This window comes from Sylvia atricapilla, chromosome Z, assembly GCF_009819655.1.
Source record: "Sylvia atricapilla isolate bSylAtr1 chromosome Z, bSylAtr1.pri, whole genome shotgun sequence".
NCBI classification, from domain to species: Eukaryota; Metazoa; Chordata; class Aves; order Passeriformes; family Sylviidae; genus Sylvia; species Sylvia atricapilla.
The window spans coordinates 18911150-18937699 of record NC_089174.1 but is presented as its reverse complement, the minus strand read 5'-3'; the positions used below and the strand labels follow the sequence as shown (position 1 = coordinate 18937699).

General features: G+C 35.3%; 1 protein-coding gene across 3 annotated transcripts in view; it reads right to left on the bottom strand.

Annotated features, from left to right (window-relative positions):
* FER (FER tyrosine kinase) overlaps positions 1-26550 on the bottom strand; it is a 156731-nt gene that overhangs the window by 23691 nt on the left and 106490 nt on the right. For all 3 annotated transcript variants that reach the window (XM_066339003.1, XM_066339004.1, XM_066339005.1), the window contains one exon: positions 13245-13368. In XM_066339003.1, the coding sequence (XP_066195100.1) occupies positions 13245-13368 (124 nt within the window). The remainder of the gene's footprint in view (positions 1-13244; positions 13369-26550) is intronic.

The following is a 26550-nucleotide window of genomic DNA, read 5'->3' as shown; positions in this document are numbered from 1 at the left end:
AAATTCATCACATACTGAACTCTACCCTTCTTCTATTAATACCTTATGCTATCTCATGAAGTCATCTGTTTGTTACAAGAATGCCCTTTCTCTGGAAAACCTAGAGTTCTATATTTAGAAACAGCCTCTCTGCCTCTGCCCTGTTGAAGCATGTTCACTCATGTATAAGGTTGACTCCATATGGATCTGGGTGTTCCTTGTCCTACCAGGATTCAAAGTCTGTTGGAGATGCAGAAAACACTTTCTTGTGCTTAATCTGAAGACAGGAAAATAATGAACTATTAGAAAACTACTGCAAATCTATGGATTTACTGCACCTGGCTATTATTCTGAAGTATTTCCACACAAAAAACTATTCTGCCAACACACTGTAGGAAGACAGGATCCTTTTTGTCATTTCATGTTACATTCACTTTAGCATTTGTTGTGGGCAAAGGTTATAAAATAACTGAAGTTCAGCTAGTCATCTGCTAAATATTTAAAATCTTCCTGCTTAAAGAATAATAGGTAAAAAATTTCTTAGAAGGTGATATAATACAAGGCAACAAACTGGAGTTGCCTGTTTTCATTTAACAGCTTTGTTAATGGTCTCAGGGAAAAGTCAAACAGGAATTTAATTAAATTTCCAGATAATATCATATTAGGAGCAGCTGCAAGCAACAGTAAGGGCAAATAAATAAAAAGAGAGAAGGAAAGAAGGAGAAAGAGGGGGGAGAGAAGGAGGATATATACCTGTTGGAATAATCATTAGACATAGCCTGTAAAACAGGAATTATTATATTTTGAAAAAATAGGCCTAAATTCAAACATTCAGTAAAAAAAAAAACACTACTAGGCAATTTTGTAGAAACAAAGAGAACCTAAGGAGATATGGATTCCAATCCCTGTTAAGTACAAGTAATGTAATTAAATTGAGTATTGGAAAATAAAAACTCATTATCTGTGAGATTGTGAGAAATCTGCCTAGGAAAATTAAGAAATTCTATTTCATTAATGCAGTTAATTAATAAAACAAAGAAAGTTTGTCAGGTGTACAGACCAGTGTCTGTTTCAAAAGGATGGCTTAAGTAAATTAATCCAACTTTTTACTGAATTAAAGTAAACATTAGAATTGTCAGATGCCCTGGAATCTATTGTTATACTAGCAGGCATATAGCACACAACAAAAGGTAGTGGTCAAAGAGGGAGACTCAAAGAATTTTTAATTCCCTGGATTAGTGCATTTGTTCATTTTATCATATATGAAAAGGTGACAGGTGACTGTTCCCCCAATCACATATTTCGAGAAACAACAAAATTTCAAATGCAATTGACACAAATTGCTAATTTCTGAATTAGCAGAAAACAGAAGAGGTGTTGCCAGCTGGGTACAGGTAGACTGCCATAAAGTCAGAATGACACAGCTTGCTGCTGAGTCTCCTCAGACTTCTGTTATATGCAGCTACAGACACTTATTTGTGATTAGAGGTAGTCTGATCTCACATGTCAAATGTGGCCACACACTGTGCAAAGCTATCACACAAATTTTGGCTTCCTCAACTGCAGGCTTCCTTAGGGAGTACCAATTTGTCCTTCCTCTTAACCCAGGCTGGTGTCAGCAGGACATCAGTGGCACTTCAGAGCACAGCTCCAGGTTCAGACATGTCCTGCAAGGGCCTGAAACACCAGTAGCAGTGAATTGTGCTGCTCTAAAGAATAGATTAAAGCCATCAGAGAAAAATACTGGCCCACTGTCAAATCAAAAAGATTACCAAGCTCTGTATAAGTTACTATAAAATGCTCCCCAAAAGGGAACTGATGAACTTCAATTTAATACCTCCTTGATAGTTAAAAGAAGCGGAAACTGCCTGCTTAAGGTAAAAATATGTCTTGATGTTTGAAATAGAAAAATCTTCCGTAACTTCTACAGTCTTCTAAGAGTTCTGTCTGCCTGAGTCTCTCTGAAGTTTCTCTGAATGCTCTCCTACGGTTAGAGAGATGCTTATTGATTTACATAAAAACAACTGGGTTCAATTCACAACATAAGTCCACATGTGTTATAGAAGATTAAAAATGTATACAGAAGTTCAGTAACTTCTTTGAAATTAAAATGTACTAAGAAATAATCAGGATAGATAAATATATTTGTAACCACAATACTAATATTTCATACTTGAGTTCTGCCAAAAAAAAAGACATGGGAGACCCTGTCATCTAAGTTTTGATCTCTGTTTGGGATACTCAGAATTTTCACAAGAAGGGAGTGGGATTTCACAAAGAAGAATAAGAAACTAGCACAGATAATCTCCTACAAGAGAGCATGCCCTGCACAATCAATGATGGGCAGGAAGGGTGTCTTCCTGGAAGCAAATGAGAAGTCAGGGAGGTCTAAGATACCAAGCAGGAAGGACAGTCAATTAATTTGTTAGTGAATGGGCCTGGAGATGTTTATAACCAACTAATTACTAAGATGCAATATTCAGAGCAGTAAAGTTCAAACCCTTCCTTTTGAGCATACGTAGGCTAACTGATCTTACTGATCTCCAAAATCAAAATTCTTCCAAAGCAGAAGCTTTTCAAATCAAGTATTTTTACTTAAAGCATCTTAACGCCATAATAATTTGGGTTTTGTCAGACTGCAGCTTGGCCCTTATTCCACTCATCTATTTTTACTTCCCAGAAGCCAGGACACTTGATGAAGTATCTGACATCCAGGATTGCCAGGAGCTTTTAATGTCAGGCTTGAATGACTTAGCTGAAATCTGTGTTTAAATACTGTAACATTGATTCAACAATTCTCACAGCTCCATATACCTTGATGATCTCTATCTGCCAAACCAGTTTAACAAGCCAGAATGGCCTTTCTTGCTGTCTACTGCCTTGCATAAGGACTTTGAAATAGCCTTTCACAAGGAGTAAGTCCTAATTTGAGTCAAAACTTGCAGCGATAAAAAAATTATTTCATAAAAGCATATTCATGCATTACAGTTCTGCTGAATGAGGAGGAAAGAGGCTGAGAACAACAGAGCAATTACAAGAAGAGAACAAAACATGCACTTAGCCTTCTGTGTGTTTTATTTGACTCATCCTTGGCAAGTGTATCCTTTCAGAGAGTTTAAATTTGATCACAACATTTTTTGTGAGGAGTACTTATTGGAACTGAATTTACCTTTGAACTGAACTGAACAGGCATAAGTTTCTCCTACCTTTATGAGAAAAATGTCTTGATTTTACAGAAAGAGCTGGAAAACAGCCTTCTCATTATTATTTGATATGCAGAACTACATGCTATAAAGTTTTTCAGTTCCATAAACTTTAAAACCAAGTTATTTCATGAATATACTCTAAAACCTATCATACAGCCTTCTTTCATCCATTTTTCCCTATATACACAGCCAGATAACAATGCTGAATATGATATATCAGTGTTAAAACTGCAGCACTGTAAAGGTTGGAGGCACTTCTGAAAAACCTCCCAAGGCACTGGTAAAAAAAAAACAGAGTAAGGTATATCATCATTAGTGCTATCTGGAAAAATAGTGGATAAACATTTTGTCAAATATACAAAATAGATGTAACACAGTAAGCATATATATACGTGTGTGTGTGTATATATACATATACATATATATATATACATATATATATATATTTAAAATTTGTGTGGATGCATGTGTATAAAACTCAGAAAACTAAATTAAGTTTTTCTTCCAGAATTAATTATTTGTTACCACATACAGCCTAAGAATTTTCTATTAAATGAAAGTTGTTTACAGTCTGAGATAATTGGGGTATGTTCTTCTTTGGAGTGTCAAGAATTAGTATCATGAAGCCAGTAAAATATTGAAGCAATGCATAATATCTTAAGATATCTTAGATATACACTACATCTTTTTCCTTTTCAAAAACACTGATTGGAATTTTCTGCTGTAATAAAGAAACCAGGAGAAGTTCTACACCCCAAAGAAAAGAAATCAGTACATGAAAGTATGTTTTAGCTCCCCTGCAGAGACACTGACACACTGCATGGTCAATGACTTGTGCTCAAAGAGCCATGCTAAACCTCATATCTGAAGCAACTGCTGTAGTTGACTGCATTCTCCCCCCCTTCTCTCCCTCACTTATTCTTCTGCTTTTGTCTTATCCTATCATCTAATTTGTTGTTCATCATCTACTCATACCTCCTTTGTCCATTACACAAATGGAATCCTGCAGCCCATCTTTCTCAGAAAGCAATTACATTTCACCCACTGCTCTCCACTCTACCAGGCCTATCAGGGTACAGAGAATATTATTTACACTATCCAGAGGAGCTATGTGACATTATGATCAGCACAACAGCTTCCACAAACACTAACTACATGTTGTTCTTACCTTAGTTTCAATAGCCTGTAATTTTAATTCTTTCCTCTTTGCTTTTTAATTAGAGAAAGCTTGTTGCTCTCATGCAGTGAGTAGATTTATTATTCTAAAAATGTTATTCAGATTAATTTACTAAGTAATACTTGTAAATGCCTAATATTTATCAACAAGAAAGTAATATTGCAGTAAATAAAACCAAATACAGTACAGTAATTTTACACTTAAAATGTTACTGTTCTGTTTGTTAAACAGAAAGAGTGATTCTAAGAAAATTTGCTTCAATTTTGTTAGGTCTTATTTTCTTATTTTCTTCCTAGCAAAGCTTACCCAATTTTAGGAGTGAGCTTTCCATATAAGGGATATCTCATGAGAAAAAGACAGACTAATTGAACTCCAATGGCAAGAAATAAGTATTTCTCATACTACGCAACTTCTGTGCCAAGAAAAAAATCTAAATCTCCTCTGAAATTTCCTATGTATTGTTTACAACCTAAAAATTTATTCTGATATAAGTGTTTTTACAATTAGCTTTTGATACTTAAAGTTTCTCCTTACTGTCTATAAAATACTTGGTTACTAAGTTCAAGTAACTTCATTTTGGTTTTACACAGAACCACTGCCCCCTTAAAATAAAATAGATATGATAATGTAACAATATTCATCATATACAACATTTTTTTACAGTATCTGGCAATATTCTGAACTTTGTGTTGTTTTTTTGGATCCTCTGATGATTCACGGAACCCAAACAAGAATTCAGCATAGCAGAAAGACCAGACAATTATCTCGTATTTCAGGGAACAGATTCATTGCTATTCACTTAAACATGTAAGAGCAGAAATATCAGCTAGCAAGTAACACAACCTTACCTATGCAATATGTACTTTACCTATGCAATAACAAGAAATATTTCCTTCTTAACAAATTTTCCTTTTGCATATTTTTCCCTCACTCACATCTTACCCAGTTGTGCAGTAAAATCTGGAAGGACAGGGACTATGTAAAGGAAAGGTGTGAAATGTCAGGAGAAGCCCTGGACTACCAGAAGGTAAAGGAACTTTAAAAAGTTTAGGGTTTAGTGTCATTTTCTTACAAAGCATTATCCTTAAAATGGCACATTTCTGTCCCTTTATATTTGTACACAACATATGCCCCTTAGCAAGGATTTTTCCTATTCTTCTTTGTGAGACTAAGCCCTCAGGTAACATATAAGTTATACATATATGTATAACTTATACAAAGTTAAAAAAATCTAAATACTCAATGTTCCTTAAAAATACAAGAGTCAGCTGACCAGAATGAAGAATCTGCCTTCTAATGGTAAATATCAAACCTCTAATTGCTAACTGACAGGTGAGATGTACAAAACAGAAAGCAAAACCAGAATCCATTATAAATTTCTAGGTATTGTGAAAAGTAATGAATTTTCAGCCTCCCTTGTATTAGCAGTTATCAGTGAATTCTTTCACCACATATATCTACAGTAATATACCTTACTGACAATATTGACACTACATTTTTTAAATACCTAGGTCTACAAAATAATTCTGCAATAACATGCCAACCAATTTAACTATTGCTATCTTTAATTTAACTCTACATTACATTTTAAATCACTATCCTAGAAAAACTGAAATACTGAAAGCTCAGAGGTCTGAAATAACTGGATATTCTCCCCATTTTATGGAGAACACAAGAAAGATGATACTTAAGCACATACTGAATAGGGACCACTAGGGAAACTTCGCAGTAAAATAAAATATTAGCCTTATTGAAGCTTTTAACAGACACTTCAAAACATTAATAGAAAGAACTATGTTTAACTGATCATACTGGATTATCCCTGATGCCATTCAGCTGATATACAGGCTGTGTTGAGTTGAGACATAAAATGGAAGCTAACAGAGATGTCAATTAGGCAAAAATAAACATGAAACATTGTAACTTAACTGCCTTTTCAAAAGCACATACAAGCATGGAAAGAAAAAGGTAATTTCCCTTTATTTATTTAATACAAAGAAACGTCAATTCGCCATTTGAAGCTATGGAACAGCAAAATCTAACATCCTATACTAAACTGGCCTCTGGGAACATTAATTATTAATATTGGCCTCAGAACTACCACAGCTGAACAAGAACTTTCTTTTCCACTAGTATGAATAGATGCCTTATAATTTAATACTTTAAAAGAGTAGTAGCAGTTGATAGAGATAATTAGTACTGGACAATCCCCATGGCAAACAAAACCCATCCAATAGCAGCTGAATAAAGTACTATGTTATTCCTAAAGAGAGGAAAAATAAAAAGCACCAGAGCTTCCAGTTGATCATTAATGTAACAATTATTAAGTTAATGTAATACTTTGTGTAATCTACTGCATGTTTATTTAACAGAGTTACATGAAAAAGCCACAATTCAAATATGTATTTCCTATATACTACGACCACTAACTCCTCTGGTAACAAGACTATCGAGCATACATCAAGAATATATGAAAGATAGCACGGTCTTATGGAGACAGGATGGCTTGGAGATTTACAGTAACCAAAAATGTTTTCAGACCTTTCTTATATCACACTCTGGCCATTCAAACCCACACATCTGCTGCTCTAATTACAAGCCTTGTGCCACAAAGCTCAATATGTGATGCCTAGTTCGTTTTTAATATAGCCTGGGGTGAATTTCAAATTAAGCACAAAAGAGGAAGCAGTATCAACCAGTACAACAAATGCACAGCATCCACAAGCAAAAAAAAACCCTGTATTTCTCTTCCTTTTACATTCTTTTGTTACCAGCCATGTCAAAATTCAATAGCTTGGGGAAACAGACAATAGATTAGAAGAACGTTCAATTTTTATTCAGAAGCAACTCTTCACTATAGTTCACAGGCCCTTCCATTTTAAGTATACTTCCATTGAAGTATACTTCAAATTCTAATAACCATTCTTATTTATTATAATGAGTTTAAAGTATACAATATTCATGGGCTTGGATATTCATGTTTCCTGGGCTTTTCTTTTCTCTTAATGCTTTCAGATTAGATTGATACAAACTCACTAACGAAAAAAATAATCCTTCTTGATTAAGATCTCAGACAAGCAGAAGTACTGATTCAGAACTGATCCAACTTTAATTGTAACTAAGCTTCTCTAGGATCAAACCACACTTACCAGTGTGACAGCAGGACAAAAGAAAAAAGGAGAGGGGAATCTCTTGAAAACCTATTCGTAAAAGCTGAAGTCTGGTATATAGTACTCTATAATCTATTCTCATATGGCAAGCTTAGTGAAACAAAGCAGTGTTCACCTGCCTCTCCTGGATGACAGCAGTTGGAGTGCCCCATATTAGTTATTTTACATTGGAAACACCTCATTTTTAAGAAACAGAGTAGAGTGAAAACTATGACAAATAATTTCATGGAGCATTTGAAAGCAGTGACATATTTGTCTTTATCAAATTATATTCTGAAATGCAGTTTTAATAGCCACTGATAAAAGAAGGATCATGGCAGACAAAGCACCTCAAGAGCACCTGTGGTGTGCTGGCATTAGTGTGGTCAGAGGTGAGCACACTGTTCCAGAAACAGTGCTTCCTTTATTTGTTTAACAACAGCTCTGAGTCCCAAGAGCAGCTCTCTGAACTCAAGGGTTTTTTGGAAAGAGTTAGCAGAGATAGATCCTTTTTTACCTACAAAAGAACTATGAGAAGGAGAGGTTCTGTAATCTTGCAAATGGTTCTTCCATTAGTACCACTTATAACCAACAGACCAAAAAAAAAAGATAAAAATAATTATAAGAAAATAATAATAAAGTTATTGTTTTATTGGTTTATCATTTTATTCTATATTTTACTATATTTATTATATTATTTATTGATATTAAAAAATAAAAACTCGTTAAAATAATAATAATTAACAAAGATAGAAAATTATTAATAAGAATGTGTATAGAACTGGCAATGCATTTATTGCACAGTTTCTTTATAATCTATAAATTGAGTGAAAATACTCATTTTGGTGGAAAAGACCTTGCTAGTTAAGATGAAACAGAGAAAGTTGCGTAAGGCATATTAAGAAATAAAAGCTCAACACATGGTAATGTGCCAGTCAAATTCAAAGTTTGACTAAAAATTATTTTATAGATACAGCAAAGTAAATTTTAGTGGATTTTTTTAAAAGCTAACAATTGAATGAAGTGGCCTGAACAGATTTTCATCAAATGTCCATTTGTGTTCTTATCTTTAAACAGAATGGAAATATTTCTAACATTCATATTATAAAAAAGTGCTCTGAAACATCATTTTATATAAAGCACAGACATCATCTTATAAAAAAGGCTCAAAGCTATGATTATTCACTACATTTATGGGGTGTTTCAACTGTAGGACTGACAATTTCAATTCTCTGAAAGACTTATTCATTGAAGCATGATCAACAGATACTATCAACACAGTAGTACATACTTTTTCATTCAGTCATAAATAAGTTTTCTATTAAAGAAAGCTATAGAAATGGAATATCACATCATCAGTTTATGCATGTAATTCTGAAGGAATCATAAAAAGATAATTAACAATGGCAAATTAATCCTTGCATTAAACTTCAGAGATTCGAGGTGGTTTACCACCAAAATGTCTTCTTTCTTCGCAAGTCATACACTAGCAGAGAAAATTACAGAAACTGTAATAAGGCCTCAGGCATTGCAACTGGCCAGGAGGAAATGTAATATTCCAAGAAACCTGTGCTCAAGGAGCCCAAGCTACTGCAGAACAGAACTCAAGCCATCATTCCAAGGAGCATGGGATTGTATGGAGCCTCCCAAGGGCATGCACATGTGTTTAGCTGCTGTTCTTCCATGGGATTTAGGTAGAGAAATCAAGCAGACAGGTTGTTTCTTCTTCTTAGGAAAGAGACCTATTCCATTTTAGAGTTAAACTGTCACTCTCCTGCTCCCAGGCGACTTCAACCCCTTCTGAAACACACCGAGGTGAGCAGGATCTTTGCTAAACTGAAAAATATCATTTTTCATCCTTTTTGTTGTAGCTGAACTACTATTCCAGGTAGAAACAGAAGATTCACAGGAAAAAAGACATACTTAACTACTTACTATAGTTCTTAAGCTCATGGCTATGAAAGGGTTCTGACACTTTTCTCCAAAATGCTATACGTTAGAAGTTACCAGGCTTTAGAGGAAAAAAGCTCTAACAGCAGAGCAGACCAGCTGAACTAGATTAGTGGCAGGAAAGCAAATATATTCCTACCAATTTATACATAATTAATTTAAATTATACATATCTAATGAAAATTGTAGAAATCCTGAATTAATATCCACAGAGTCAGGATTTCATAATATGAAAGTAAACCAGACTTAACACAACACAGGCTTTCTCACAGCTACAAAATCAGGGCAAAAAGAAGCAGTACAATATGACTAAAAATTGAAGAACTAGACCAGAGAACATGATCATCTTCCCAACCAACACATCTTTAATTCAGAATACGGGAGACTTCAGAAGATAAATTAATCGACTGAAAAGAAAATTTGACCTTGAATGCAGGGACCTTGTCCCTGTTTCCTCACACTCATAGTGCATCTATTGCAAATAAGTCACCCTGACCTCGGTACATCCAATAGAGTCCAACAGAAATTGCAGCTTCCCTCCTATAGGTCCCTAAGATTGCTTTGAAAACTAAACATAAATTATGGACAAGTGAATTCATCACATGCAAAAGAAGGCCACTCACAAATGCTTATAAAACCAACTCAAATTATCACATTCCATTCTTATCTTCTGTTTCTGATAAACATAAAAATTGAACTATCTAAATAATAGCATATGGTAAAAATGAAAGCAAGATACAATTCCTCAACCTGATGTTAATTAATTGGAGATGAAATTACTACATTCTTCTGTGCATGTTCAACCACTCTATTTATTTTTTTAATAACATTTTTTCATGCAGCTTTTTTTTCCCCTGAAAGTACAGTCAATTCTGTTCTTTAAAGAGAGAGAACAAAGAACAACTGATATCTGAATGCTAGAAGAAATGCAAATAATCATTCAATAATCACTGACTTGCCAATGCAAGCATATTCACCTACTGAAATAACTAACACCTAAAAAACCAGAAAACAAACAGCTCATTAGTTGTGTCAGCTACATTAGTAGTCCCAGCTACTGAAAGGGTAAGTTAAAGTGTAATTCAGACAATAATATCTGAACTTTAATACAATTTTGAGTACAATTTTAAAATATAAAGGCTAAGTGTAGCTACTGCAGTTACAACTAAAGAGCACTAAAAATAAGGCAAATAAACTGATGAGTAGCCCTAATTTCCCTTAGCAGGCAGCCAAATATTCATGGTACCAAACTACTCACCTAAACTACTAAAAAAATATGTGTGAGATTCTGAAAAAAATCCTTTTATCAGCCAACTGAATACTGTAGAAAGACAACAGCATGAAGAAAACAAATTTCATTTTACCGCAATCTATATAATAGAAACTATTTCTAATTATACATTACTGATTTTTAAGCAATAGTAACCAAAGCCTACCGACCTTCAAACAAATTTAAAGACTTAAAGTTTTTTAAAGCACTGTTTAATCCATTGTCTCTAATCTTAATCTCTTAATTTTCTCGCCTCTTTTTTTACCTGAGAACCACTTTCAGTAGATGGACTTTCTGATAAACAACGAACAAGTTTAATGTTCTTTCAGGAAACCACCACTTGTACAGAGTGATAATGTTTCTTCCTGCTATGAACTAAATTGTTCCGTTCCCATTTACCTGCTGTCAACATTAAACTTATACATGACTAATCTGTTCTACCTGAGCTAAAGAGGAGGCAGCAAAGGCTCCCAGATTCCTTGTACAGACCATGCAGCCACATGGAAATGCATATTTTGATTTATTAACCTGTATGTTTCATAAAAATAAGCAGTTTTCCTGAACACATGGTTTGATTGCTTCGTTACACGTTAAAACTTTATTTTTATTCAGAATAGTTTTTTCTAAAAATTCTGGTTCTTCCTTTAAGGAAAGTGCTAGCTCCCTATGATACCTTTCAGTTACAGTCTGTGATAAGAAACAAATTTAATTAATATTTTAGAAGTTAAAAAATATACAAGGGGAAAGAAGTTCTTCTCTCCTTGTACTATAGTATGTGTAATCCAGGCTTTTTGCATTGGCAAATCTATGGCACTAACAAAATAGGTCAGATTTCAGCTCTTTATCCTGACTTGGGAACTACATGACACATTTGTATTCAGATTTCCGAATGAAAACAATGAAACAATGAAATCTTCATATGGTAAGACAATATGGCACATATCTTCTCTCAGAAACACATTCTCTAGATAACTGTTACTATTATCTGTAAACAGATCTTAGGAATAGCAGTTCCTATTCACCAACCAGCAGAGCAAATTTCTTAAGATACAGTGAGGACACATTGTCATCTATACCTACTAGAAGAGTTCTATTCCATGCACCTGTGAAAGAATACCCTTTTTCCAGTGTTAAAAAAACCCCGAACTGTTTCTATCTTAGGGAGAACACCATCATTTAATGAATAAATATTTCTTTTTTTTTAGTAATTACAATTATGAACTTCAGTTATCCAGCTACTACTTTTATTTTTGGTTTAATTTTCTAAGAACATGAGAGCTTAAACAGGCACTTCAGATTTAACACTGATGTGAGTGTTACAGGAACTATTAAGCATTAGAACATTTATGAGGCTAGTGTAAATCACTAACACTGTTACTTGCTCTGATTTTTATGCCATTATATCCTTGACAAACAGCCAGGTTGAAACACATTCTGTCATGACAGAATGCTCTCAGTCCCTTTCTTGGATTTCCCTAACAGAATATTACATAGTTTTAGATCATGAGTTAGGGGTTTGTTTGTTTGTTTTTTCTCTCAGTTTTTCTTATACATCATGATCTTGCAGAATTATTTCCATTAACTTGATGTGCACAATTGCAACTGACTCATTCACTGCTGATAAAAATCTAAGAGAAAGGCCACTCAGATCTCTGATAAGAACATTCATCAGAAAAATGTTAAATCCCAAATGAACTGAATACGTAAGTGAGATGTCACACAGATCACCTACAGATGTTCCATAAAGTGTAAGACATCAACATCAGAAATGGAAACTTGCTCTTCATAATTTTTCTCTGAAATGGATCATCATTATGTTTACATCTCATGTTTCAGCCACAGCATTAAGCAGGATATTGAGCTATTCTGAGAGAACAAGACAGGTACAAACCAATTCCATCCCCTTTGATACAAATGGAGTATAAACGGCAATGGCAGAGTCAAATTGGAGAAGAAACAAGAAAAAGGAATGGTAGGAACAGAAATAAGAAACTGCAACTGCATAATGCCTGATAATCTTCTGTATTTTAGAGAGAGCAGTCCAGGCAATTAATATTTTAATATACAGAACTTTAGATATTCTCTGTTATCTCAGAAACCAGTGTATTTTTCTAAACCACACTTCAAACATACCTTAACTTCTCTGTCAGCCCTGTGAATATTTGTAAATTTCAGACATGACATAAGCCTCACTTGAATCATAGCTTCTACCTATGATACATTCTCGCTGTATGAATCAGCCTCCTTATAATGCATATCATTATGGTGAAAAATAATTTTTAGTTTTCATGAATAGCACCAAACTATAGACATCAAATAATGTAGCTCTTATTTTTTACCCAAATGGGTACTTTTGAATTACACAAGGAATAATGACCAACTTTCAGAAAAAGGTTTTTGGTTTTTTTTTTAATTGTAGGATTCACTCCTGTAATAGTAAACACCATACACCTTTAAACACCTTGCATTTCCACTGAGCAAAGGTACAATAGTGAGAAAAAAATCTTTCTTACCTATGTATACAATTTTTAGATTCAAGATATGCCATACCAGAGGCAGCATCTAATGAAAATTTCACCAACTGTTTGGTTTTCAGCTCATCCTTCTTTTTTCTTAGGAATGACAGGAAATCACCTCCTAGAAAATCAGACAGATGGACAGTGAGAGACTGATAGCATACTCACATTTATCTCTTGGTGCAAGACCAAACAAAATGCAGGTTATTAGGTGCTCAGCTCATCCCATCAGTTTGAGGCTAGTCCAAGAAAAAGGAACTCATCTTTCAAAAATACATTTTCCCTTAAATATTAGGTGCTTAAAAGTGAAAATTGCACACCATGTTTTTGATATACCTAACATCTTCATCAGTGTACATTAAACAAAGACTCACTTAAAAACTGCTGACAAAAACAACTGACAATCTGTGATACACATTCTTTGTCTGATTATCCCTTTTTCAAATCTATTTCCCACAATTATTCTCTAATCATAGAATTATTAATTGTGAATTAAGAGGTTAGGTTCTGTTAGGTACATGAAAGGAGTTACTTTTTAATTGATCATTTGTAGTGATTCTTCTCAAATTCTGCACTGATATGTTGGAGGAGTAAGGAAGTGTTTTCTTCTTGGGTAGTGTTAGCCAGACATTTGACCAGGGCAGTGGAATGTGAGCAGGTATTACTGTGCCTTCAGAGTCTTCTGCCTTGGAGGAGCAAAGCCATTGCCCTCTCATCTGAGACGTGGGTGGGTCAGGGTAGAGAATTTTCAAAAAGCAAATTGTGTTAGCAAAAAATACTCTGAAAAACTGATTTAGGACAAAGGTAAGCTGAAAGAATATTATACAAATGCTTCAAAGCCATGTTCTGATTTATATAAATGTAATATAGATTTTTCTAGAATGTATTTTATTATTCCAAGCAAAGACAAAAAAGTCACAGCAGAGCTTTTCACATCACACAACTGTTTGACAATGAGTGGTCAGTCATTGCTCCAGTATTTGTTTCCTTTCATTTAAGAATGAACTGACAATCAGGATTCGTTCTTGCAAAACAAAACCAGTTTGAAATACCCTACGGACTTTTAAACTCCAATAGAAAAGGACAGATGACTACTGCAAACTGGAATGGGTAATCATCAACTTTTCTTTAATCTGAGAGGCTACTGACATAGTCTGGTAACTGGTAAAAAGTAGGTAAAGTCAGTGAGAAGATAAACACTCCAATAATTTATATGCCATTTTTTACACATGTAAACAGAATTATTCTAGTTTCAGCAGACAATGAAAAGTAACTTTTAAGAAATTCACCCCTCCAATGCACACAACAAACTGATGAAAGTTTTTGTTATTTATTTGCTGAGACTTCACTGGTCTCTACACAGGAATCATCTTTTAATGAGTAAGTATGACTGCATGCCATTATGAATGTGAAGTCTCTTCTTGACAAACTGTGGCATTACTTGAATGAGAGCAGTAAATCAAGGCAGCTAATAAAAATACATTTAAGATCTTAAAAAAACCTCTACTGTCACTCCATCAATGTTTCAATATTGATTAAGAATGGCTAACAACTTCCTGTAGGAAAACTGAAAAGACAGATAAGCTCAGTTTGATATTTTGGGAAAACAAAATAAAATAAAAACCAAAACAAACAAAAAAGGAAAAAACACAAGCAAGAAAAAAATGCAGAAACAAATCTCCCCAAAATATTGCAAAAAATCTCCATTTAAAAAAACTTGCTATAACATCAGTGTAAACTACAATCCTCACAATTCATATAAATTCTTTGTATAAATAAGTTAATGCTCTCCACAATCATCAGATGGCTTTGCTATCTGTTCTCAGGTAACAAGGTATTAAAGACAACAAGGCAACTTAAACTTAAAAGAAAACCCAACCCTATGCATTAGAATGTTTAAAATAATACATTATAAATTCATTTTCAATATGCTCAAGCAACCAGATTATTATCCTAATTTTCAACAATTTGTTTCTGAACAATATTAAAAGCTGCTCAGTTCCTTCTATCAGAGTATGTCAAACCCTGAAAGCACAAGCCTGTTACCTGCCAATGCAATTCACTACCATCATTAAGTGATTTAGACTTGCTGATTTTCAGAGTCTGGGACGCACTGTACAAAATTCTAGTTTCCACCAAAACCAGCACCGTATGTTGAGCTGTATACAGTGCACTTGATGCCCATCACCAAAACAGAGTTTTAATCTACATTACTTTAATCTGTCTCAGGGTTTTCACTAGCTGTTCTGTTTTCTTGTATCTCTCCTTGCATAGAAATGGCAAATCAACCTTCTAAATATTCTGTTTAATATAAATTTAAAAGCAGTGTTAGTAGCAGACAAAATAAAACTCATATCACTGCACAATATATGTAATGTTTAGGCTAAATCTGATTATCCTCATCATTGTGATACTAACACAGGCCTAAGTGTATGCCCTTTAAGTAACAGAGTTAGCTGCTGTCCAGTAAATTCTGACTTCCACTGTGATCAGTGTTCCAGCTATTCATCTTCACAGCAAAGCATCCACATGAATATCTTCAAGGCTGAATTAAGAGTATTTCTCTACAAACTCTTGAGTGCAGAGCCGTGGTTAGGTGATATCTTTCTGTACTTTTTAAAGTAAGTTTTATTATGAAAATCCCTAATTCACTATTTGCAGCATATAGTGTCAGAGCACTATTTCCAGTGTAATAGCTGTTAATAAAATCGAAATAAACAGACCTACTAGACTATGAAACAACTGATACAAAACTAGATGACTACATAATAGTAAGCAATGCTTTCTCTCTTATGTGGAATTTTCATTGTACTCTGCATGGCTACCTGTTATTACAGTTAATGGCCCACAACACCACTAGAAAATGAGATATGCTCTAACAATGCTAAGAACTACAAAAAAAATTAGACTATTTTATATATATTATCACCTAGCAGAGATGGCTTGCCTGTTTTGGGTTTTCAGGAGGTTAAATAACAGTACTGGAGTCCCTTGCTAGTACAACAGAATTATCTTACTAAGTAGAAGACAAAATGTAGTTCATAAGCAGAAGCTCCATAAGAGCAGCCTATTACTGGGTTCTTGAACACAACCCTTCATGTATTTTGCTGTGAATGGGAACTATTTCTATTACATGCAGGAATTCTGAGAGTGTGAAAATACCACATATCAGCAATTCCTTGTGTTGGCTGTGCTTTACAGCATAAACTTCTGGTTGTACAGTAAGTGACATATCATGGCAATAAGACAGTTCACTCCTTTGCACACAAAAAAGCAAGTTATTGCTTTGTAAGAGGAAAAAAACTCCTGGTGATCTATGAGAAGAAACCAAAAATGCAAGGAACAACAATGAAAATTGTTAAAAGGTTTACAAAGCAGTTATGGCAATCTCTGATTTGACTGGCATTTACAATCAACTATGACCACATATTTCAGTATTTTCCTGAGCTGGTATCCAAAGTGACATCTACCTACTTGCTCTAGGCACACATGGCATCATTCTGACAACCATTCTGACACCAAACACAACGAAAATATGTTTTGAAATTATGATGGGAAATCTCCCACTGAACTGGTATACAGACATACACTGTTTATATATTGTCTCTCTACAGTAGTATATTAATAATATTACAAATAATTATACAAATATTAATAAACATCTTAACACAATACCAATTATTAAAAATTATATTACGTTATATGCGTTATTATTCACAAATAAATTTTATTAAAGTGGGAGAATTTACTTTGTTAAACAGCCTTTTTAACTACATTTGTTTAAAGAGGTCGCTTAATTCTTCTTATGTCTATACACACAGTCATCATGCACATGCATCTTGCACACACCCTAATAATCTTCCTAACACAGGGGAGCTTTAGAATTCAGTCTTCCTAACTGCTTTACAGGCCAATGCAATATTATTGAAATTATCTTTATCTGCACCTGTAAGTATTTATAAATTTGAGAATTTAAATGGTCAGTATTTCAAGTAGCCTTAAAGCAATTTAGAATTTCCTTTATTGCCTAGGATCTTAATCCCGTATGTATGGGATCTAAAACACAAACTCAAATGGATTACCTTAAAACTATGAATTTAAAATAGTAAACACGCATCTCTAGGGAATTCTAGGAGATGTTTTTAAGTATATAAGAAGCTATTTGACAAACTATTTAAAATATAAGGGCTTAAAAATTCTAAACCACTTATTTTCAATAAAGTACTGTGCTTTCACACTTAACTAATGCATCACTTGCATGCAATGCAGTGCTTTCACTAATTTTTGTTCTTTTATCTATCTAGTAACAGAAACTGTAAATAAACCCAAAGTTTGTTTTTCCAACTGCCTAAAAAGTACTGTTGTGAAATCTAGTTAAAACTTCATTTTTCCTGTTAAGCAAAGCAAATAAAAGTTGTTATAACCATGCAAAGTGCTGCCAATGTAATGTTAACAATGGCAGTAATGAAGCATAAGAAGAAATATCTGTATGTGAAAACGAAAGATGAAGAAAGAAAAAGAAATAAACGAACAGTGTGCACTGAGAGCCAAGGACAGAAGCAGCAGAAGCAAAGAAGTAGACAGAGAGAAAATGTGGCTTGTGCCAGAACTGTGCTGTGGATGACTTTTTAACAGACAACCTGTGATGAGACCAGAACAGAGATGACTCATGAGCACAAAATAACTGCACTGTGATTAAATGAAGATGAGAAGAAGGTTACAACACATTTATATGTGCTATTTCACTTCCTTTCAACAGGATGACAGACCACAGACATATGATAATCAAAATAAACAAAATATTGACAATGTTCATAAGTCCTGCCTTAGATTTCAGGTGTATCAGATTAGGTAGAGCATGAAGCCAATATCCCATGTGACATAAGTGCCTGTCCAAAACAGAGTCTGTCGTCACCTGTCAAGAAGAAACCTGAAATCATAGTGAGACATCAAAAGCTAGCATCCTTGTCTTCTGTGCTCCCAAAATAACGCTACCCAGACTACTTGGACTCTTATGTTTTAATATTGTATCTGTAAAGATAATATTATCAATGCACTGTGAGTGCATAGAAAAAACCTACTTCAGAAACTAACTGAAAGTAAAATCATCTTTCCCCAGGAGGTCTTCCATTCCTCAATAAATAATTATTGAAACTGTATTATGCCCCATTATCTGTAATCAAAGACATTGAAAAGGATTCCAGACTACAGAGACATGATAGCTGATATGAAACAGAATGTACCTGAAGAACACATGTGTTTTTAATCTAAAGGAAAAAAATGAACATTTTTTAAACACAGGCAAATGAAATAGCTACCATAGCAAAAACTGTTCTAGGAAAAGTAAAAAAAAAAAAACAAAAACAAAAACAAAAAAAACCAAACAAACACCAAAAACAAAACAAACAACCACAAAACAAGGTGAATAAGAATGAATGAAAATAAATAAGTTGAATACAGATGTTTTTGCAACTACCAAAACACTTTGCTGATTTTTTATGTTTGGTTGGTTTTGTCAGTTTAAAATGGCATTTTCTAGTTTCCTCTACTTGCTGATTTGATTTTGTACATTCTTGATACAAAATATAGTAACATCAAAGCCTAGAACATGCAAAGAGATAAAAATCCAACTGTAGTCTGCAATGCTACAATAAAAGGAGAACAGAGCTTTGGTCCTGTTTTCACTAAACAGTAGCTCTGAGGCAAAGGGAATTATTAATCACCACCACCTATACTCAAACAAAGGAATCTGAATTTTCTAAATGAACTGGAATCATTGAAGCAAAGAGGGAGGAAGAGACCCATGCGCATTACAGGCTATGAGCAAGGAAAGGAAGAAGAAACAGGGTCTGTACGTGTGTGTGCATGTACTGCACAAGGGCTGGTGAGGAGAGAGAAAAGTTGGACACACGGAGAGAAGGAATCCATGGGAGGTGTTCTGGCTCTTTGAGTGAAATGCCCAACAAGAGCAGATGGCACAGGCAGAAGCACAGCAAGTTGCAGAGACACAGAGACAAATCAAAATGGAAGCTGGGAACTTAAGAGGATAAAGTAAGAGACAAAAACGAGAGAAGCAGACAGGGATCTATGTGAAAAGAAACAGAGAGTGGCTTCACTAACCAGTAACAATTAAAAGATAACTGATTTGACTAGAAAACATAAGATAACTGAATAGAAAACAAAGCCAGATAGTCACTACCACTGCACCTTATCTCCAGTTGGAATCTGACTGATCTTTTTGTTGTTGTTGTATTGATTTTGGACAGTGTGCACTAAAGACTCAGAATGTGACTGCAAAATAGGACTCAGATCTGAAATCTGCTCACAAAAGACAGCTACAGAGGATGTACAACCAATACAATCAATGGGTCAGAATATGCAAAACTTTATTAAAGTTTTAGGGGTTCTCTAAAGAGAAGCAATTAGAAAAAAAAAGGAAGGTGAATGATCTCTATAGACTGTGTCTGTATGATCACTGCGTCCAGAAACAGGAAAGAGAAAAAAACACACTATCACAGATATAGCTAGACTGTATCTGCACAGATGATCTGGCTTAACAAATACCAGCCCAGGTCAAAGTAGACATGGCAAGGACAGGTTGGATTCAAACCCAGAGGACCTCACCAACCCCTTTTAAGCACAGATGCACCCATATAATTGGCCAGCGAGCTAGGCAGAGTTGAGACCCTTGATCAATTATGCCTGTAAGTGCAGGAAATTTGAAAGCCCTATAAAAGGAGCTGCCAGACAATAAATGAGGCTTTGGCCACATGATCCCCAGCGTATGTCGCATCCCTGTCTCCGACTAAACAGCAAAAACACACCAAAGTAGAAAATGCAGCAGCTGAATCGCACACTGTGAAAGCAAAAGTTCAGATATTTCCCAGCATCTATCAGCATTCCAGGCCTGTGTATGAAATTAGTGGCCCCTCAGAGACAGGAGGTCTAATCTAAGGCTCAAGTAAACCATTATATACATCTATTTCAGCTGCTCTTAGTATCTGCTTTCCTTTATCCAAGAAGATGATTAATTTACCAAAAAAGCTCAAGATAATATGGAAAGTGTATTTCATATTAATAAATAAATTGTACACATCTCAGTCTCAGAACTGGGTTTACTGGCTCCAGTGCAAGTAACAAGAAAAATACACAAAGTCAGCTGTGATTTGGTGCTATACTCTGAACTATCACCACATGCAGAAAATAAGAGCAATTCTACAAAAGTAGTTTAAGATTTAGTAAGATGTATCAGCTCCTCAGCACCACCAATAATGTATCTGTAGGTACTCCTACACTTTATGCCCTGGGGCCCTCTTTTCCAAGAAAAGCCAAAAAGTGAGCCTGGTAGGTCAGGAAGACAGCAGGCTTTATTTGCACGTTTCTGACATAAGATACCCTGTGGAAGAAGTGCTGTAACACACAGAAAGTAGCAATGGAGTCACATTTCAGAAGAAAGCTAGTGAGTACACCAAGCTAGACCAAAGCCAGCTGCAGGTAGGACAACACGAACAGAGTTGTGCCCCAGAGCTTGGATTAAGAATCATAGAACTCCTTGGGCTGGAAAAGACTTCCAAGTCCATCAAGTTTAACCTTTGACCGAACACTACCATGCCCACTAAGCCTTATCTCGAAGTACCAGGTTTAGTAATTTTATGAGCACTTCCAGGGGTGGTGACTCCAGGCACAGGCATGACAGAAACGGCCGTGCTCATTCCAGGTGTGCCTGGGAGTCAGAGCAAGTCTCATTCAGCAGTACCCCAGCTGAGCTAATAAAACCTGTCACCTGATTTTTTCTGCATCAGTGGCACAGACATTTTGTATTCCAAATGGTTCAGAACAGACCCCTACAGGTCACCTTATCCAGCTGCAAAGACGGAAGTTATGACCTTGCTGAACTCCCCCTTGGAAGCTGGCTACTCATGCCTACATGTAAGCTGAGTATAGCTAAATCTAATTCTGACAAACGTCTCATGTTATTACATTACTGGATATTTTCACAGCTGTTTATATGTACAGGCATAGCTCTACCTCTTTCCAGCTGCCAGCAGTCAAAACATATCAACACAAGTTAGGTAAAACAAGGAATACTAACTCAACTGTTAAGTTAAAAAGTTGCTTTTTTTTAAAGCATGTAACTATTATCAGAAAGGAATTCTCTGGTGCTATCAGGAAGGCACACTGGTACTCTGGATGCCTTAAGCACTCCAGTGAAATGTCTACAATGCATTAGCAGGAGAACAAAAAACGTCCATAAATACACACTGGGGAGAGGGGGTGAGAATCGGATCAGAGCAGATCACCGCTATTAGAGCAGATCACTGACAGAACAGACTAAATATGGTCTATGGCCATAAAATGGATCAGGAGACAAGAGACAACTGTTCAGAACTCTCTGAGGCAAGGATCTGGCACAGGAAGATCATCTAGTTTTTGTAGTATCCTAACATATAATATCTTCATCAAGGATCATATTAGCATAATGCATATGCTAGAGGAAGCTATATTAAGGCTCAACAGACAAGACAGACACTTCAATTGCCTGTATTTGAATGCCTGAGGTAGCAGAAATGAAATTACTCCAAAACATTTTGGGGGCTTTAATTTTAAGTATGTTCATTATAAAAATGTTTAAATATATAGAAACCCAAAACAGAGAAAGAAGGCTACCAACTTGAGATTAAATATTCTAGCTCCTAAAAGGAGTAGGTCATAAAACATGTGACTTAAAGCTTCCTTCTACTACCTTGAACACAGAAGCACTGTGACTTGGGTTGCAAAGTGAGATGTAACCAAAGATACGTATTCTGTTGCCATCTGCTGAAACTGGTTGGGAGGTGTTTTCCATTTATTTTTCATGACCTATCCTCCCTCCAGGGGATATCTTCTGTTAATGGGCCATTGAGTCTCACTGCATGACTGATAAAATTTCATCACCCTGTTGTGAGATGCTCCACCCAGGGGGAGGAGCCCAGCATTCCTACCTGGACAAAAAATAAGAGTCAGAACACCAGGGCAGTCAATTTTCCAATGGATTCCCAGAGGAAGACTGGACCTATCTCACCACCTTCAGAGGGAAACTACACCCCTTTACAGCATCATTGCTTTAACAGAACCACATCTGTCATTCCAGAAGGACTGCAGCCACGATTTTAATTGGACTGCTTCCAACACCCTGACCAACAGAGTGTCAGGTTGAATTCTGACTCTGTCAGTGTTTTTTGTTTGTCTACTTTTTTTGTACTACTACATTTTTATTTTTAATATTCCTAGGAAAGAACTGTTATTCCTATACCCATATCTTTACCTGAAAGTCTCCTAATTTCAAAATTATAATAATTCAGAGGGAGGGGGTTTACATTCTCTATTCCAAGTGAAGCTTCAGCTTTCCCTGGCAGAAACCTGTCTTCCTAAACCAAGACACACAGGAACATACAAAGATGTTTGCATCTTCTTTTAATTAGACAAATCTTTCCAGAGAGAGCTGGTGCAAGCATGATGATGGTACTTATCTTGCAGACTCTTTGCTGGAGGGGCAGAGGCACCCTGGAAGGTTCTACAAGACAAGCTGCTGAAATAGTTGCATAAAGTGGTAACTGCACCACAGGATTCCATATCTATCCTCAAAACACCTCATTCTAGAACACACATTTCAGGGTCACGCCAAGTTCTTACCTTTAAATTAAAGTCTCCTTTTAGGATTAATTAAGATTCAAGTAAATTGAACTTTATATAAAGAAGGAGAAGAAAGAATGGTGTATCCTAAGATTGTTTTTTACATCTTACAGATTACATTTGATTTTGATTTGTTCCTCCCCTAAAGGAAGAGGAAAAAAACATTCAAAAATTTAATGGGATTCCTGTAGTTCCTTTTTGATTATGTGGGAGATTGGATGATAAATTATAAGCAAATGAAAATGCAGTTAGATGATCCTGAGTATTGTGATGAATTAAAATCCTCTTTGTCATTCATGATCACTAAAAGAGAAGTTGGGGTCAGAAGGATAACAGTTAGAAAGCATAAAAGAGAAGGAATTATTTTTTTTCCTGTCTTTTTTCATTAAAAGATGCTGAGTTCACTCTTAAAAAAAAAAAAAAAAAGAACAAGAAGCAGGCTCTGTAGCCCCTTTAGCATTTTCCTGATAAATCTTCTCCACACCCCCCAAAAAATTCAGCATCCATTTCTCTCAGGTTGTCAATCTAGACTCTGGCAGTATTCCACACAGTCCTTTTGATCATCACACAAATTTGCTAAAAATGAGCTGTTAAGAAAACTCCTTATGCCCCACGCAGCCTTACGAGACAATGGCACATGGTTCTTTTGCTGTTTTGAATACCAAAGCATCTCCTCATAATTATTTCCCTTTCTTCAGTTTTAAGGTCAACAATGGAAGATAAAGCACAAAACTCCCACCAGGACAACAGACACAGAGCAAAGAAAAATGAACAAATTAACAGAGAAAATGTGAGTAGAATGCTCAGTTTTTCAGATTTACTTGGCATTACAGGAAAGTAACACACTTTCTTACACAGCACTATAAACTCTCACAAGAAGTTCTGCTCTTTCTCGTTTGGGAAACCATCCCTGACAAAGGCTTATCGCCATTAGAAAATCCCAGTGGTTGCAAACACACAGCAATTCTCCCTGAACAGCTTTAAGACTCATGTTGCACATTTCTTACATTAATTTTCAGTCAGGTCAGTCAAGTCCATATGACAATACAAACCCACGGCTCTATACTACCATCAAGCATTTGGCAAGTCTCAGCATATGGGGGCGGTTTCTTTCCCCCAAATTCATTAGTAATTCTCGTTTTAACTTCTTCTGTCTTCCCTAGGATAAACCGCATACTTAAAGTGTATCACAACAGATTAATAAAATGCTACTGTATTCAATTATGAAACAGTGCAGTATTCCTATTTCTAGATCAGAAGATGCCAGAAAAAAATTCCACCAAATGTGACCTTTGCAACAAACCTAATGAAACCCATCTTAGAGAGCATTTCACTATAAAGCAGTAAAAACTATGAAGAATATTACAAAGAAAATTATTTATAACAACCTATATGATATTCAGAGTCCTTCAAGACACTAACATGTTGTGACAATCTGATTTATCTAAGCAGCAGGCTTTTTAACAGTCTTAATATTTTCAAACCAGGAAGAATAGTTGTCATAGAGAAAGAATCAAAAGTCATACAAGAAGGGGAAATCTCTACGGTAAGTTCCCCTTGAACAACACAATGTTTTGATAGAAAGCTGATTTCCAAGTAGAGTTGTTTTCTCATTTCTTAGTCTACTAAAAATTTCACAGAAGAAAACCAGGCCACTGTGAAATTCAGGGGGCTTTATTATCACATGGCAGTTGAAAAGCCGTCCAGCAACTACAGCACTGGGCCCTTAGAAAGATCTGGGATATCTATCCTTTCAGTTAGTATTTCAATGTCATTTAGGTAAAGAAGAATAAAATTAATTGTGCGCAAGAGTTCTTTAAAGGTTATTGCAAATTTATCCATTATAAAATAAAAAAATTTAAAACCATCTGCTTGGCTAAAATCCCTTTTTGCAGAAGCTAGCTAGCATAACTTTAGCCTGCAAATCAGATTTGCGTATAGATCTCAACTTACAAATACATAAACTTTTATAAGAAAAACAGTTACGGTTTATTGATTCATTTTCCATGGCTATCTTGCTAATTTTTGGAAGGCAAGGGGAGGAAAGGCAGAACAATTTGTTTAGAATTAAAAAAAAAAAAAGAAAAAAAAAGAAAAAAAAAAAGTCTATCTTTTAGCGACTCTTTCAGCAACCCTCTGCAAATTCCTTAACGGTGTTTTTAGGTCACATTTCATGCATACATGTAACTTTCTATATATACATGAAAGAAATTGCTGCTACATACATTTTAGTTTCTGTTATATAAGACAAAGAAACGGTTTACTGTGTTTATTTTTTCAACAATTAAAAGAAAGCTTATAGAAAGCAATAATAAATCTAAATTCTGCAATAAATAAACAGTGCACACATTCTGTACAAGATGTTCCTTCCCACTTGCAGAGGAACCTGCAGGAATTCCTGTAAGACAAGACCCAGCAGAGAAGAGACCTGGCCCTCTAAAACCCCAGCTAATGGCAGAGAGCTCAGATGCATTTTCCTATACATGCATCCCTTAAAGAGATATCTATGTAATATACATATACATTTTATTAAGGCCTTTTCCTAATGTCTTGGTAAGTGGATTGCAATAAGGATCAAGTCTCTCTTTCTGTATAGGAGTAACCTATGATGGATTGACACTGGGAGGACATGTACAGCGAGATCAGCATGGGCAACAGCCAGTTAACAGAAAGTAAATGATGCTTTCCTCACTAATATGCAGTTGTGTTCAAGGCCAAGTGAGAATGGGGCTCTGAGCAACCTGCTCTAGCAGGTGCCCCTGCCCATGGCAGGGGGTGGGAACTGGATGATATTCAAGGCCCCTTCCAACTCAAACCATTCTACGATTCTATGTATCCACTATATGCTACTTTGTTTATTATTTCAGTTAATGCTTCCTACATCACCCATCTTGACATTTCTTTACCACAGGGCACTTACAGGACACACGACTTATGCTAACACTCCCCACACTACCCCCCAAGAAAAGGGTCTATTGCAAACGACACATAATTATACATGCACCTGCAATTTTTCTTTACCGTTTTCACTAATACCTTTATCCATATGCATGGTTTCTAATCCTATTTACACTTGCAACAAAGGTATCTCTACAGAGCCAGTTTATAACAGAATCACTAACAAGAGTAGCACCTCTCTAGGTAAAGTAGTAAGTTTCAATACACACTTCTAATACCTGAATAAATTAAGACTCTGATTTGAAATCAAAATCTAGAATGCAAAGCAGAATTAACTGCTATGGAATGACACTACAGGAGTCTCAAAAGACACAGTAGGTGTACAGCCTACATGTGCTTGGGATATAAAAATGGCAGAAAATTTGCAAGCATTAGAGAAGTCAGAAAACACAGGAGAAATCCCTTATTTTATGGAGATGCTTCTAATCTTATCCGCAGGGAAAAAACTGTCAGATATTTTTATAAATTACATGTGTTCGCAGCCATACATTCACAGAATGTAATTCTAAGTCAAACTCAACATTTTTAGTTATTAAACAGAATGTCAGAGTTAAACTGCTTAAATACTTCCCAGCATAAACAAGTTTAAGACAAAAAAATGAAGATACTGAGAAAGTTTAGTGTCAAGTAGAAAACAAGTTTAGCACTATCCTGTTCCTCAAAGGGCAGCATT